General features: G+C 38.3%; 2 protein-coding genes across 3 annotated transcripts; one reads left to right on the top strand and one right to left on the bottom strand.

Moving 5' to 3' along the window:
* The first annotated feature begins 1,838 nt into the window (after positions 1-1,838).
* On the top strand, positions 1,839-4,820 carry LOC134669475 (uncharacterized). Its single transcript, XM_063527059.1, has 4 exons — positions 1,839-1,962; positions 2,043-2,406; positions 2,618-2,836; positions 3,268-4,820. Exons 1-4 carry the CDS (start codon positions 1,924-1,926, stop codon positions 4,590-4,592), a joined length of 1,947 nt encoding a protein of 648 aa, XP_063383129.1. The 5' UTR covers positions 1,839-1,923; the 3' UTR covers positions 4,593-4,820.
* Positions 4,821-7,733: 2,913 nt separating this feature from the next.
* LOC134669462 (mitochondrial import inner membrane translocase subunit TIM50-C-like) lies at positions 7,734-15,598 on the bottom strand. 2 transcript variants are annotated; one of them, XM_063527043.1, is made up of 7 exons: positions 15,365-15,598; positions 13,417-13,588; positions 12,740-12,911; positions 12,271-12,404; positions 11,119-11,344; positions 10,559-10,682; positions 7,734-10,027 (listed from the first exon to the last, which is right to left on the bottom strand). In XM_063527043.1, exons 1-7 carry the CDS (start codon positions 15,501-15,503, stop codon positions 9,843-9,845), a joined length of 1,152 nt encoding a protein of 383 aa, XP_063383113.1. In that variant the 5' UTR covers positions 15,504-15,598; the 3' UTR covers positions 7,734-9,842. The 2 variants fall into 2 exon arrangements, with proteins under 2 accessions (XP_063383113.1, XP_063383112.1); XM_063527042.1 differs by lacking the exons at positions 12,740-12,911; positions 13,417-13,588; positions 15,365-15,598 and adding an exon at positions 12,571-12,694.
* Positions 15,599-16,020: the final 422 nt, after the last annotated feature.

The raw sequence follows: 16,020 nt of genomic DNA, 5'->3' as shown, positions 1-16,020 counted from the left end.
AATTGCGAAGAAGATTTGAACAAGTTATTGCTTGTCAATCCATTATGCCAACATGATGTTGATGGTGATGAGAAACTCACATCAATGACTACCAATGAAGAAGAAGAATATCCTGTTTTAATGATACCTGAAAATGAATTAGAGGAGCAAATTGAAACAGATTTAACAGACATAGAAAATCAACCTATTGTATATTTAAGCGGTTACATAGCTTATAGACTGTTGAAGAACGTAGGCTGTCAAATGTGTTCTAATTTGCTGAAACTGGAAGATGTTACAGATCACCCAATGTATACATTTATAAGCTTGCGGGAGTGGTGGCAAGAAAAGAAATCATTAACGTACCCATCTATCCAGCTGTGTCGTACAATTGAGGAAGCGAAAAACTATTTTGAAAAAAATAGTCATTTATTATATGAAGAAAATGTCGGGCAAATGTTTAGCACACTTTATTCGGATATTATTAAAACAGAAGAAATTTCTGCGAACGCTGCAAAGATAGCTCAACTAAGAAGCGCTGCAAAATAATATATGTAATTACGAGTATGCAATATCAATTCCACGCGGACGAAGTCGCGGGCAACACCGCGACTTCGTCCGCGTGGAATCTTATCTTCAACATTTTACATCTTTAGTACCTATAATTTTCATATCCAAGCAATGTTGACATTTTTTAGCAAGTTGTATGAAGTTTTAAGTCAAGTGGATTTTGATGTTGGTTGCTGAAATTACTTTTCTTGTATTCTCATAATAGGTACCTATGCCCTTATACAAAGATTCAAGTTCCGCATTCCGCACTCACAAAATATCTGATCTCCATACAAACTTTCAACCCCTTTTTCACCACCTTAGGGGATGAATTTTCATAAATGCTGAAATGAGTTTTCTTGTATTTTAATTTAAAACGTTTTTACAAAGTTTCAAGTTCCTTGCTTAAAATAAAATTTGCACCCGCAGACAAACTTCCATCCCCTTTTTAACCCCCTTAGGGGTTGAAATTCCAAAAACGTTGCAATCACTTTTTTTTGCATACGGCTATTATGCCTTTCTAAGAAGTTTCAAAACCATTTGTAATGGATTCAAACTTTCAACCCCTTTTTAACCCTGTTAGGGGATGAATTTTACAAAACGCTGAAATTACTTTTCCTGTCTTCTAATAATATCCCTAAATACAAAGATTCAAGTCCAACACTCGAAAAAATGTTTGATATCCATACAAACTTTCAACCCCTTTTTCATCACTTAAGAGGTTGAATTTTCAAAAACGCTGAAATTAGTTTTCTTGTATTTAAATAATATATCTTTTAACGAAGTTTCAAATTCGTAGCTCAAAAGAAAACTTTAACCCCATACAAACTTTACGTTCATAACATAAGCGTATTGTAATAATAAACTATCTGTATCATATCTTTAATATGTTAAATAAAATTATTTTTATATTTTGCTTTTATTTTATTAATCCTAGTGATACTCAAAATTTACTGTTACTATAGTACAGTACAGCAGCATGTACAGTCGCCATCAGATATATCGAAGCGGCCAAAGTGCTCACAAATATCTGAACACGCCTCTATTGTCATGGCGCTAGGTGCGTGTTCAGATATTTTTGAGCACCTCGGCCGCTCCGATATATCTGATGGCGACTGTATCGCACATTTATCGATATCGATAAAGAGTAGGTACGCCAGTAGTGGCAAGCCCTAGTGTTGTTTTTTTTTGTGTTGGCAATATTGACATGTATTTGGTGTGTTGGCACAATGTACGTTCATAATTCGGTTTAAGGCTTGTTCGAAAGTGCCGACTCTTAAAACGTAGTGATTATATGCTCAGTGCTCTGCACTGCAAAGTGAGACGAATAATACAATATATATTTTTTAGTAGAGTCATAATATGCTTGAAAACACGTAATTCACAAAATTAAACATGGATAGCAGAGATCTTAAAGGGTTCCTCAAGTTTAAGGTATGTATCGTTGAATTTTTCAACATCTCGTAACTTCGCTTTTGGGTAATACATACTTAAATATTTTTTATATTCCGTAGAAGCCGCGTGATGGACTTGTCGCTGGAGAATTAGACAATACGGCGCCCGTGAAAAAGATAGTCGATGATATTGTGTACATAAACCAACAAGCGTTCGGGTTTATCCACTCGAGTCGGTTCCCTCGGTATTATGATAACAGAACACACAAGCACTTCCTGAACCCCGGCCACTTGCTCGCGGCCTTCCCGGACGACTGGGACGGAGACTTGTCCCTCGACTTCTACCAACCGTTCCGATACAAGTGTATGCGGCCAAAGATGATCGCGACGATTGGCAATAACAATGACAAAGATCCTATAGCTGAATTTCTGAAATTGAAACAAAATTGGTATAATGCATTGGTGTGCCAGAAAACATCGGCTTGTAAGTGTTTGTTATTATTATTTGAATAATTGTTATTATTTCTTTACCAACCAACTTCTCCAATTTTGCCTAATAAGAGTAATAAAAGTGAGACACAATGCATGTTGGACAAAGAAATTGGACAGGTGGAATACCATCCTTAGACAGACTATTCTTCACATGTGCGGCACCTTACCTTTTTGTAATTTGTTTATAATTTTTAATATTCCAGGTCTATATAAGATACCACTGGTTGCTCATTTAAAAGAACACAGCGATGACATTATCTCATGTCCGAAGCACCTGGTGGACATGGCGATACATTGGGATAATGACCCGGACCCCTACTTCAACAGTACATATAACTGGTACTATGCTGGGAATGGGAATATGCAGCTCTTGGTCATTGATAGAAAGGAGTACTTGATGTGCAGTGAAATAACCGTCTGTTGTAAGTATTGTATCAGAGACATCAGGGTTCCTCTAAGGCTGTTAGAGTTTGTGCGGAAAGAGAAGTCGTGAAATGTATGGGATCCAATACATTCTACGACTCTTCTCTTTCTGCACAGACTCTATATCACTGGATGCGATTCGCACGCGAGATGTCGCTACAATATGCGCATAAAAAAAAAACTCCAAAACGAGAGCATGCCACCACAATATGCGCAATATAGTCTGATAATTTCTAGGCTAAAGACTAGCCGTTTGCTCCCTGGGCCAGTCTCAAAATAATAATAAAATAAAATACAAGAAGGTTCTAAATTCAAAACTGCAATTGGTTCAGAGAGGTAAAAGACAGACAGACACACTTCGCATTTATAATATTAAGTATGGATTATACTTAGCCCCAAACCTAACACTCATTGTTTATTTCAATTTCAGATTTATTTGAATTCAATAGGGATAAAGTGACATTCAGCAGGGACGCAGCGGCAGCGTTTGACTGTGGTGAAGGCAACAATATCTGTGAAAGCATTTGCTCCTCCCAAAACATGATAGCTTTAAGGACTAAGTATAAAATATTTGTACTCAAGATCGTCACAACAGATGAGGAGTTAGAAATAGAGCTGTTGAAAGTATCTGAATCGAAAACTGCTTACACTGGTATTTCGTTTGATGAGTGTCATAAGAATATTTTGTATGTGACAGACTTGAATAACACATTGAAAATAGTCAATCTAGACCGGCTAAAAGCAAGAACTGTTGAGTTGAAAAACTCTGTTAAAAGTTTAGTAAATAATTGGAGCACAGTGATTAGTAATGAGCGCGCATATTACACGCACGTGTCTACGCGAGCTATAACATTGTATGACAAACGAACAAATGGTTCTGTACGTCGATGGAGCAACCCGGATAGAGTAGCAGATGATGCCATATGCGCTCTGATCAGTGCCGCCAAATATTCCCTGAGCGGGCCTTACCTTTACGTCGCCACAAACCACAACTTATTATTGATGGACATGCGATATCAAAAGAATTTAGCTCTGAAGCCCCTACAGAGGTGGACGCACGGCATGCAATCATTCCCGTCTTACATATCAATATGCAATTTCGAACGTGATAAGGAACTGATCTGCTTGTCGAGTCAGTGGTGCGAGGATACTTGTGTCGTGCCGAATTATTTGCAGAGAGAATGGACCGATCCAGAATTTAAGGGCATGACGATACCTTACCGTCTGCCTAGTATTATTGAGACGTTAAATGAGACTAAACAGCAATCGCTATTGACAGATTTGTATAAGTCTGTAGATAATAGATTGGTGACGGCGTTGTCTGGGAGCCTCTTGCTGGAAGACGGGGAAAAGTATGTGGTGCTCTCGCAGAATAGTCTCGGCGACGTGACGTCACACGTGCTGTACCCGGACCACATGTCTGCTCCAGAGGACGATGCGCCGAAAGCCCTGCACGAGTGGAGCCAATATTACGTAGACGAGAAAAAAGACTTTATGGTAACATTTTACAGAAACATCGCTCCAATTTGGAAGCTGCTAGAGGAGATTCCGGAAGATGAATTCAATAAGAAATATGAGCATGAGAAGACGAATTTTAGTGAGCAGGAGGTGCTGGACGCGTTTGAAAAGCAGGAGATTGAAGAATCGCTGCTGGATGTGTGGGTGAACAAGGAGGAGGACGAAACTAGAATCAATGATGGTGATGATAAATCTGAGTCGAGTTTGTCACTTGGTATTATGAAAGATGATGATTGATATTTGCAAGATTCTTGGGGACATTGGAAAATTGAATAATTCGCGCAGTTCACAAGTACCTTGTATAAGTGCATTTTCATTTTAACCCTTTGCCAGGCTGACAGTTCAAAAATGACAATCGAATGTCAGTCTTACTGATCGAAAATAGAACACATGTTTGATGTGCCGTATCGCGTATGTGGGAAATGTATATCCCTTAGCCTGGTAAAGGGTTAACTTTAAGGCCCCAGTACACAATCGGCCATCGCCGGCCAGTCCAAGGGAATTGCTATCTCATTCTACCGCATGGCTGCGTCCCTTAGAGTGGCCGGCGATGGCCCATTGTGTACTGGGGCCTTTAGTCGTGTTTCGGTAACGTCTAACCGTCACATTTCTGAAAAAATGTATAGGCTGAAATAAATGTCATATACTAAGAAAAAGTGACCAAGGCCTCCAGTGCCCCAGGCTGGAATCGAACCAGCGTCCTCTGCTATCGCGGCAGGTGCCTGAACCACTCGGCCACCGGGCCACAGCGGCATTAGTCAAATTTTTCCAAGTATATGCACTTCTTACTGAAGGCCTTTGGCGCCCCCTGGCCATCTCTACTTGATAAAAAACAAATTAAAATATATTCTGAAAATAATTTAATTTGTTCAAATACTTTGTAGTATAAAATGTATGGGGTTTGACATTGACCGTCAGTTTTATGGCGATTGCTAACCGGCCGTAAATGTTATTATGTTTGTTTGTCAGTTTTTGTTCCGCCTAATATACGTTAAGTTTAACCCCTTGTCTATGAATGATATTGATAAGGATCCTGACCGAATTTTTAGTCACCTTTTTGTATTTTTATGCGGATAATTTTTTCTGCTCTATACTGCCCAATCGATTCTGAACCGATGGTTTTTACCACATATGAAAGGTTAATGCATTCACCTGAGGTTACTTTAATTTGTATGTAACGAATGGTGCGTCCAGACCAGAACAAGCGAATAAAGCGCCAAACTTTACAACTACAGCGTATTCGTGGCATATCGCTAGATGTGGACGCACCTTTGAGTTTATATAGATAGATAGACAGAGCCAGAGGCGTAGCGTGGGGGGGGCTAGGGGGGCCATAGCCCCGGGCGGCACATAAGCGGGGGCGGCAAACACGGAATTTAAAAAATAAAAAATTAAGAAATCACGATTTTCAAATCGTACTGATGCGATGGTAGCACGAACGTCGCGCGGCGGCGGTGTGGATGTCGAGATCGCTGCCGGCCGGGGCGCGGCGTTCCGAGCGCCCGCCGAGCTTATACACGAACGGACGAAAGAGCTTAAGGGTCTGTTTTACTGTACAATAATATTACTCCTTATTTTTATAACTTTAAACCTTATTTTGGAATGTGTGGGTTTTTTATTTCTCGAACTTATGTCAACTGTTTACTGAGACAGTAATGACAACAAACAAATTTGAAGTTCGTCATTTGTTTCGATTTTGAGAACGGTGCAACAAGTGCTAAGTGCAACTCCTACGGAAAAAAATAATATGTAGATTCGATTTGCAAATTATTATTTAATTATTGTCGAAAGGTAACTACCTAATTATTTTTATTGTATTTGAATGTTGAGTAATTAAATATTTCTAGTTTGAAAGTTTTAGGCGTATGTGCGTAAACTTGGTACATTTCTACCTTAGTTAGGTACCGAATAATTAGTAATAGGTAAGTACCTACATAATATGAACCTGTTTTATTTTGGAAATACACTGTAATCTCGATAACCCGAACCTCGTTAAGTCGTAATTCTCAGTACCTAAAATACTTAAATCGAAAAAACGCGGTGAATATAGAATTATTTCGACTCCGTAACTCGAACAAAATATTAATTCCCTGTGAGCTATTGATAGTAGTTACTTATTTATACTCGAATTTCAAAGAGCAGACTCCGTAAATCGTAATTAGCAAAATTTATAATGACGTCTTACTTGGAATCTCCCGAACTCATAGCAATAAAATCCAAAAGAAATGTCTGGGTCTTCTATCTATTGTTTGTGCCTTGCACAAGTTGTACACGTGCATGGAATGGACGCATTTATTAAACTTTCTAAGTAACACATAAACACAGCTGTGTTCGTTATTTTTATTCACTATCGGTCAGTATTTATTTTACTGTTAGCTTGATAACAAATAAAGAAGCCAGAGCAGCAATTAACACTATGAACTTATGTTGAAAGGTGTAAGGAGTTTTCAGAAAATAGTGTCCCCAATTAGCATTAGTAGAGTTTGGCTAATGAAAGTTGGACAAGCAAAAACGCGGGAATTAAAAAAAATCTACAGCAGGCATCTCTTTGATTACAAGGATTGCATAATTTTTTACATATACAATACAATAAAACATAATTGTATTTGAACTGTACCTATTTTAATTGTATCTTAATTTTAAATACTAATTTTAATTTATTTATTTTATAAGTTATAACATTTTGCAATATTGAATCAGATTGTCGTTCTCTTAGACATTTGTATGCCAACTAGCAAAACATAGTGTTCAAATGTATATAACATACTTAACTACCTAAGACCTATTGTGTAGGTACCTATGTTTTACAAATAAAGCATTCTGATTCTGGTTTTTAAGTAGGTATTTTTTTTGTAGTATCCAAGTAATTGCACTCAGTTCTCAATAAATGATAGCCAGCCAAAAAAGAAAAAATATCTTAAATTTTTTACCGAACTTTGTCATGTTTGACCTCTAATGTTGATCATAAACGGGGCGGCAAATTTCTGATCGGCCCCGGGCGGCAAACACATACGCTACGCCGCTGGACAGAGCCTAAATAGGTAGAGTTAGACCAAGATAAGTCTGCAGCGCTTTGATAGCACACTCAGTGCAAGTGTTATTTTAAACGTCAAACTTCTAAATTATGACGTATAACACTTGCACTGCGTGTGCTATCAATATCGTTTCAGACTTATCTTGGTCTAACTCTAGCACTTATGTAGTTCGAAGTCTCATTTGTTTTGATTAATACAATTTTCAAACAAAACAAAATCAACTCTATTTCTTAAGCTTATAGGTTTAAATTTCACTAGCAAATGTTTCGTTTCTTTGGCGGGGTCTTAAGATTTATGTACGATTTTTAATTTAACATAATAAAAGGGTAGAAATCAAACGCTGTTTATTAATAAACAACTATATTTCCTATCTAAATAAATGACTTGTATTACATACACGCGCTCATCCATTTCAGTTCCCATACAAACATACATACAAATAACAATTAACACAACAAATGCTCATAAGACGTCATTGTAAACTTTATTCTTATTTAGTAGTTAAGTTTAATTTGTAGCCAAAGAAGTAAAGTTTACAATGGCGCCCGATATGCAAACTAAAATAAATTTAGGTAATTATACAGATTAGCACAAAAGATGACAAACAATTAGGGTTCCTGATATTGCTGATGAAAATAACATAATCTTAATAAAAAAAAACACAGTATTTTTAAAGGATGCAGTAAAACCAAAAAGGCTAAATCCGTCTTTTGGGCCACTCTGTATAATTTACATTCAAGTCAACAATGCCTAATAGTAACTGCTAATAATTATGGGGGATTTACATATAATATAACATGTCCCATTGTAAGTTCAGAAGCAGCAAATATACTTTTTTTTTATTAGATACAACAGGGACAATAATAATAAATAGAATATTTCATCATCATTGTAAATACTTCAGTAGCGAAAGAACATCTCGAGTTAAGATTTTTTTCTTGATTTTGAAACTCCGTAAAATTTACATTTTAATATTTTTTATGTATTAAATAAGGGGTTAAATATAATTAAGTTAAGCAAAAAAAAAAACAAAGAAATAGGTATATTATATAGCTTTTAACTTGGTTCCAGTCAGGTCCTTGTGTAATTTACTTCATGAAAATACATTTTCAATCACAAAAATTGCTTTTTACAGGTCTACAATCACAAAAACGAGCAGTTTTAGTTAAAAAAAGTTTTAAGAAAAATCTAAAATGCGAATTATAAATGCTATAATACAATGTTCATGGCACAGAGTTAATAAATGGACAGAGTTTCCTTTGCTACGGTAAAACAAGGGTAAAACAGACTTCATGACAAGCCGATTTCGCACTCACGCACTCGCGTATCCCGTTTGAGTCATTCATAGCTTAACCCTCAAGAATTGAACGAAGAAATGAAATAGCGTGTTATGAAATGAAATAGTATCGTTTTACCAACCCTACAACTGCCTAACGTTCAACTCCGACTTGTTTGCCGACGAATCATAAACTTTTTAAAGATTTTTTACGTTTTTGCGAATCAAACATGTAATAGGTAGCTTATTTATTAATCGCTTTATTTAGGTACTTAATTTTACAATGCATTGGTGTTAGCTGTAATGCTGTAAAATTTGATTGCAATAAATATCAATATCAACTCTGTTCCGTTGGCCGTTTCTCCAACTCTATAACTTACGACTTACGAGGTCTACTATCGTGTCAATTTGATTAATGAATGTGTTAAAAAAAACATTTGAGCAAGGGAGCGCTTATTCACTCGTTGACAATAATTGTGTTTCTAAAAAACCATTGGCTTGTTTGTGGAATAGACTTCTGACCATTGGTAGACCCTATCGCGTTGCAATAAGGCCTACAGTAAACAATGTCGACACTGTAGTATAAGGGATGCATTACCTTACATTAGCGACGACGAACGATCGCAGCCAGTATTTGGTTTTTGGGTTGTTTAACCATTTTCTAGGCATAGTACGATTTATCGACCAAATATGCGCCAATGGAATTTCAACTTTAGCATTCCGACTTAAGGTTCAAATTAGATTACATTTTCGGGAAATGTGATCTTACTTCAAATGAATCATCAAAGCTGGATTAACCCCTCGAACGCCCGTGTCAAAAATTTGGTATTGAATTAATAACCTTGGAATTGTAAATTAAAGTTCAAATTGTCTGTGACGTATACGGGACAAGGCAGTCGACGGGTTAATTGAGATATATTTGGGTTTTTTGGGAAAACCTTGAAGATTGGTGCGGCCTGTATAAGGGTTATCTCTTCTCTCTTCCATCTGCTCCCTGAGCTTGCTCTGGTCGTAGCGGAACCTTACTTGTTTACAATGTTTTTTAATTAAACCAATGGCTTGTTTGTGGAACACGCTTCTGACCGTTGTTAGACCTTATCTCGTTGCAATAAAGTCCACTTTAGATCAGTGAACCGTGTCCAGAGTAGTGGTATAGAAAAGGTATGACCTTAGTAGTTAGCGGCGCGTGAACGACCGCAGCCAGTTCTTGGTGAGCGTGGGCTCTGGCGGTTGTTTGTCCCGCTCCTCCATCTGCTCCATGAGCTTGCGCTGGTTGTCGCGGAAGGCGGCGATGGGGTCGTCGAACTGGCTGTAGTAGCGGAGCACGTCGCGCACGTCCGATATTGATGACATCGCTATGGCTGGAAAATTAAACAAACAAGTTAACATTGTTAACAACCGAAAGATGTTCACAAAAATGTAAGAGCTCTTTCCCACAGCACAGAACGTCCCGTTTCTTGCGTTTGGGTTCGGTTTTTTGCAGGATCACGTTTAGTAGTACGTGCTACTGTGGTAACATTCACATGAGCATTCGGTTTGCAGGATACCGCAAAAGCCGCTTATCAACTGCGACGCGACCCGCTTATTAAGCATAGACACGGTAGATATTTAAAAGTCAGTTCTCACATGACGCAACTTATCAAAAACTGGTCTTCAATTTTCATTTTTAATTGCATTTTTGCATTACCCCGACCCGAGTAAGAAAAGCCTCACCCAACTTGTTATTTTTTTATACCTACCTAATTTTTGGAAGTCATACATGATTCATGAATTTTATTGGCACTTGCATTGGCACCTACTTAGGTATTTCATTAACGCGACAAAACAATTTTGACAGGAACCTCGTCTTCTGAGATGTTAGATGAACAATAGTCACAGTAGCATTTACTTACTCTGCAGCAGGTTGGCCAGGTCGAGTAAGGCAGTGTCGTCATCCGCGCCCTTCCACTTTTGCAAGATGAGCGCGTTCTCCGGGTGGAACTTGGTCGCTTGTTTGTTCCAGTCTATTACGATCACCTGCACACATATAGATACATTGTAAAAACAAGGTCCTCTTGTAGTAGTAAGCTTCGTAAAAAAGCTTAGATGTCATCTTTCAAGTTGTTAATTCAGGCCCCGGTCCGACAAAACAGAGGCCCTAGGTTCAATTCCCAGTCCCACCAATATTATACAATAACTATCCAGTCCACTCAGTTATGAACATACATATACATGTATGCTATGCAGCCTATACAGTAGCTATACAGCCTGTCCGTCCATACATGTACTATGGCGTACTTGATCTTAGAAATACGGACAGACTATAGGTATATACTTTTCTTTACCTAAGTCCATTGAAATACAAGCTGAAAGATAAATAATATTAACGATCCGGGCCAATCATATAATGAGATAATCTACAACTTTTTTAGTGTAATATCTACAGTTTTTTAGGGGAAAATCGTCAACCAACCTTTGACAAATCCCGGTTGAGTCCATCCAGGTTCTTAACATGAACGCCATCTATGAAGTGTGTGGAATCTCTGAACAACCTATACGCGATCATCTTATTCTCAGGGTCTAGCTTATCGATCACTGGCCAGATCATGAACGCGTTTTCCGATGTGAAAATGATCACTTCGAAGTCAGATGATGCCACGGTTTGAAGAAACTGGTCTACGCCTGGTCGCTTTTTAAACCTGAAACGTACGATATAAGACGTGAAAGTAAGTAGTAATTATTTATCCGCAAGACCGAGTATCAGCGGAGGATTAAAAGGCTTATTAATCCTTTTAAACTATACTAACTTGCCTGCTAGCAGTTTCAAGTGAGACAAATGGCTGAGAACTAAGACACAACTCTTCAGTTAGCACCCCAAGCAAAAATAGGCTCTTTCTCGAAGGGCCGATTTCATGGCCTGGAGTCGAGTCAACCCACAGACAAAACATCCCCAGACTTAGCATAGTCGCGCTACCCCCTCTGCCACGCATACGGTAATTTTACTCAATATTCGAGTCGAAAGTGTCTTTGTGTGACGTCCGTGTCTTTGAACGGACCAATCACGGCACGGGAATTCGTTCACCTCGTCCCGCGAACCCCCACATTTTTGGCATCATCGGTTGCATGAAATAATTGCTCTAAACTCGGTCTAAAGGATTCCTAGTCTATGAGTCGACCTAACTACCTATTTTTTGTAGCCACAATTTACGGACTGAAAAAGGTGCTTGCGAGTCTTGCGACGCATAGATCAGCTGTCAAGCCTATACGGCGTTCACATATTTCGGTTATCCGTTTTCCCTGAACGATTAACCCTTTTCCAGGCCGCACCAATCTACGAGGTTTTCCCGAAAAATCCAAATACATTCCGATAAATCCAGCTTTGATGATTCATTTGAAGACAAGTCAAATTTCCCGAAAGTGCAATCTAATTTGAATCTTAAATCGGAATGCTAAAATTGGAATTCTAGTGGCGCGTATGTGGTCGATAAATCGTACTATGCCTGGAAAAGCGTTAAAGCTCAACTTTTGGCTTCGCGCGAACTGAGGAAAGTGCAATAAAAAAAAATGGGGCATATGTAAACTTTTTCGACTAGTTCCATTAGAGATGGTAGTTTCATCAGCATACCTCCAGCCCGTCTGGTAGGACCAATCAGGATGGACCAGCACGTCTGTGAACTCCAGCACGAGGGTGTATGTGGGCTGGTACTGCGGTGGCAACGGATCCGGAAGCAGTTTCTCTCGGGACGGCTCTTTGATCATCTGAAACAGCATGTTATGTTAATTCGTACGCAAATAGAGACATTGATAACATCACCACAGAATAAATAATAGTAATAGGTACAGAAGACCCACTCTCTAACGCGGCGCCCCCATCTCCAACACCAGCAGCCATCACTGTCAGAACAGAACCTGGGAGTGAACTCACCTTCTCATAGAACGTGAGCTCCTTCCACGTCCTCTTCATGTACTGCAGCGGCACCGGCAGGTGCGAGAACTCGTCCTCGAGCAGCGTGCCGTCTTCAGCGCGCCGCGGCGCCCCCATCTCCACCACCAGCAGCCATCACTGTCAGAACAGAACCTGGGAGTGAACTCACCTTCTCATAGAACGTGAGCTCCTTCCACGTCCTCTTCATGTACTGCAGCGGCACCGGCAGGTGCGAGAACTCGTCCTCGAGCAGCGTGCCGTCTTCAGCGCGCCGCGGCGCCCCCATCTCCACCACCAAGCAGCCGCCCATCACTGTTAGGGCGCCACCGAATACTGCAAATCTGAATTTAATTGAAAATTTAAAGTAGGTAATCCATAAGCTTCTGACTTATTATAAGGTTTTTATAAAGTTGGCGAAGATCTCAGTTTGCCCTACAAAAATGGTTGCATAGATGTTTTCCTCGGCAGATGGCATTTCTCAACCAATTGCCTTGAAATTTTGTGATCAGGTTTGGTACTAGGATAAAATATTCCTGTTATGGAAAAAACTATAATGGCGGAAATAGGCATAAGAGCATTTTCACCTGTGTGTGTGTGTAAACATTAATGGCCGGTAAATGGCAAATCCCATAGATTTTGTCAGGAATGTGTTAGACGTTACTGAAACAGGACTTAAATCGCGCTAAAAGTTAAAATGAAATTGCTCATAAGCGCCAGTAGGGTCTATGGCACTTAAGGTCGGTGTGAGATTGCTGTGATAATCATAAAAATACAAATTATTACAATTAATTAATCAAATAAATATGGTCTAAATAAATAAAACTTCAAAATGAATCCTATACAAACCCAATTTTCATCCTGCGCCAGCTCTTCTCATTCTCTTCTGTTTTCTCCTTGTTTTCCTTCTCAAATTTTTCTTGTTCACTTTTAATTTTTTCTGCCTCATCTATTGGGGTCTGTGGGAAGAACCGTCCCAGAATATCTACCTTCTCAGGTGTTGATTGTTTGGTTTTGTCACCTAAAAAAGAAAAGAATAAGATTTTGATACAAACTAGTGTCATAACGTCAGTTCAACGCCGTTCCTGTTTCCGTCCACTTGGCGTAGTTGCCACAAATAATTGCATATAATTTTAATATATTAATTATACGCAATTTTGTAGCAAATACGCCAAGTGAATGGAAACCAGCACTGGATGGTAAATTGACAAAAGGAAAAAACGGAACCCTTATAGGATCACTTGTGCGTCTGTCTGTCTGTCCGTCTGTCACAGCCTATTTTCTCTGAAACTACTGGACTAATTAAGTTGAAATTTGGGTTACACATAATTATGTAAGTTTGTGACCCAAAGACATGTAACGTAAACAAATGAATTTTAAACATGGGGGCTACTTTTGGGGGGTAAATGAGAAAATGAAAAAATAAAGTTTTTCAAACTATATTGTGTTACATATCAAATGAAAGAGCTCATTGTGAGAATCTCAAATATTTTTTTTTGATAATTTTAAAATAAACATTTTCGAAGTAATTCACGAAAATAGGCAAAAATGACCATCCCCCCCCCCTTTATCTCTGAAATAGGTCTTTACCTATAGATGACAGGAAAACCTATTAGAAATGTACAGTCAAGCGTGAGTCGGACTTAATTACTTTTAGTTCCTATATTCCTATAGTTTTATGATCCAACCCCTACAGATTTTTTAAAGACATATCACTCACATTTTACAAAAAAGAAACTTTGTTGAAAATTGTGTAATGTACGGAACCCTTGGAACGCGAGTCCGACTCGCACTTGACCGGTTTTTATTGTTCCGTACGAAACTATGTTCACGGAACACTTATGGGATCACTTCGGTCTTGCAAATCAGTTAAATGCGTTTTTCTCAGAGACCGTTTGACGTAGATACCTAAAATTTGGAACAGTTATTCTTTAATAACATTTAATATTCAATTAAAACTACATAATAACACATTAATTCTAAGTTAAATATTTCTAAAGCTAGTCCCTGTGGCATTATGTTGAGGATGCTGGCAGCATATCTTTGCTGAATTACAATGCTTGTATTGAGTGAGGAAACTGTTAACTCTTTTATCTGACATTTACTTTATTATTCTTTTTTTTCAATACTGTTAGCAGTTCAGTGATGTGCTGGTGGCCTAGCGGTAAGAGCGTGCGACTTTCAATCCGGAGGTCGCGGGTTCAAACCCCGGCTCGTACCAATGAGTTTTTCGGAACCTATGTACAAAATATCATTTGATATTTGCCAGTCGCTTTTCGGTGAAGGAAAACATCGTGAGGAAACCGAACTAATAATCCCAATAAGGCCTAGTTTCCCTCTGGGTTGGAAGGTCAGATGGCAGTCGCTTTCGTAAAAACTAGTGCCTACGTCAAATCATGGGATTAGTTGTCAAGCGGACCCCAGGCTCCCATGAGCCGTGGCAAAATGCCGGGATAACGCGAGGAAAAAGACTGTTAGCAGTTCAGTAGGCCAAGCACATGATTGGCGTGACAGTATCTAGCCGCAATATAGACTACCCGTCTTTTTCTAACAAAGAGGTATGGGTAGTCTATCTCGCGGCAAGATACTGTCGCGCCAATCATGTGCTAGCCCGGCAGTATTGACAATTCTTGATCAAATAGTATAGGTTTATAGAACTCAATGCAATGCATAAATGAGAAAATAATGTTAATCCATTTAAATTTAAATGTTATTTCATAAAAGTCATTAGAATTACTTTATATATATTACTTATAACTGTCTGAATATATTGTGAAATATTAAAAATCGATCTAACCTATATTTTCGGTGCCGTAGAATCTGAGGGAGTTAGCGCTAACGAAACACAAATTATGTCGAGGGAAACTAGTCTTTTGTAGCTTCACTGTATTACAGCACACCGCTTTTGTTAAGAAAAGTACTTTTCGAAGCGACATTTTCAATTTTCCAATTCACATTTATTTTACACAACAAATGTCAATCACAAAACCGTAACCGCTGACCGCTGAAGCTGAAAGGGTTGTCATCATCAAGTTCATCAACTGTCAAACTTGTAATGTAAGCATGGCCTGTCGATCACTGAAAGAAGTCATTTTTTAAATAAGATGTACATTAATATTGTTACTTAGAGGGCTTATTCATAAATATCATTTTTTTTTTAACAATAATAACAATTTATGATTTTGTAAAACATTTTTACAAGTTATATTTTCTAGTGGCAACTTTAGGATTTAAAGTACATTTAGAATATTCCAAACATATTGTTGTAAAGTCAAATGTTGACAGCATTCCAACCGCAACGGAACTTGTCGCAACGTAGGCAGTGATGTGCCTAAAGGTGACATTCGATTGTATAAATTAGTATTTTGAAAATTAATAAAATATGCCATATAATATTGCAGTTAAAATTTTATAGATCAACATGGTTTTTTTCATTTTGAAACATATTTTGAT

The sequence above is a fragment of the Cydia fagiglandana genome, chromosome 12 (assembly GCF_963556715.1).
Source record: "Cydia fagiglandana chromosome 12, ilCydFagi1.1, whole genome shotgun sequence".
In the NCBI taxonomy this organism is placed as follows: domain Eukaryota; kingdom Metazoa; phylum Arthropoda; class Insecta; order Lepidoptera; family Tortricidae; genus Cydia; species Cydia fagiglandana.
This window is presented reverse-complemented; position numbering and strand designations above follow the sequence as displayed.

Bases quoted from the DNA above. Each gene is read 5' to 3' on its own strand.
- LOC134669475 (XM_063527059.1), top strand. From the start codon at position 1,924: ATGGATAGCAGAGATCTTAAAGGGTTCCTCAAGTTTAAG. The intron at 2,407-2,617 runs GTAAGTGTTTGT...TTAATATTCCAG, and splicing joins GTGCCAGAAAACATCGGCTT to GTCTATATAAGATACCACTG. The intron at 2,837-3,267 runs GTAAGTATTGTA...TTTCAATTTCAG, and splicing joins CAGTGAAATAACCGTCTGTT to ATTTATTTGAATTCAATAGG.
- LOC134669462 (XM_063527043.1), bottom strand. From the start codon at position 15,503: ATGTCGCTTCGAAAAGTACTTTTCTTAACAAAAGCGGTGTGCTGTAAT. The intron at 12,912-13,416 runs GTTTGTATAGGA...AATTAAATTCAG, and splicing joins TGGCGCAGGATGAAAATTGG to ATTTGCAGTATTCGGTGGCG. The intron at 11,345-12,270 runs GTATGCTGATGA...CGTACGTTTCAG, and splicing joins TCCTACCAGACGGGCTGGAG to GTTTAAAAAGCGACCAGGCG.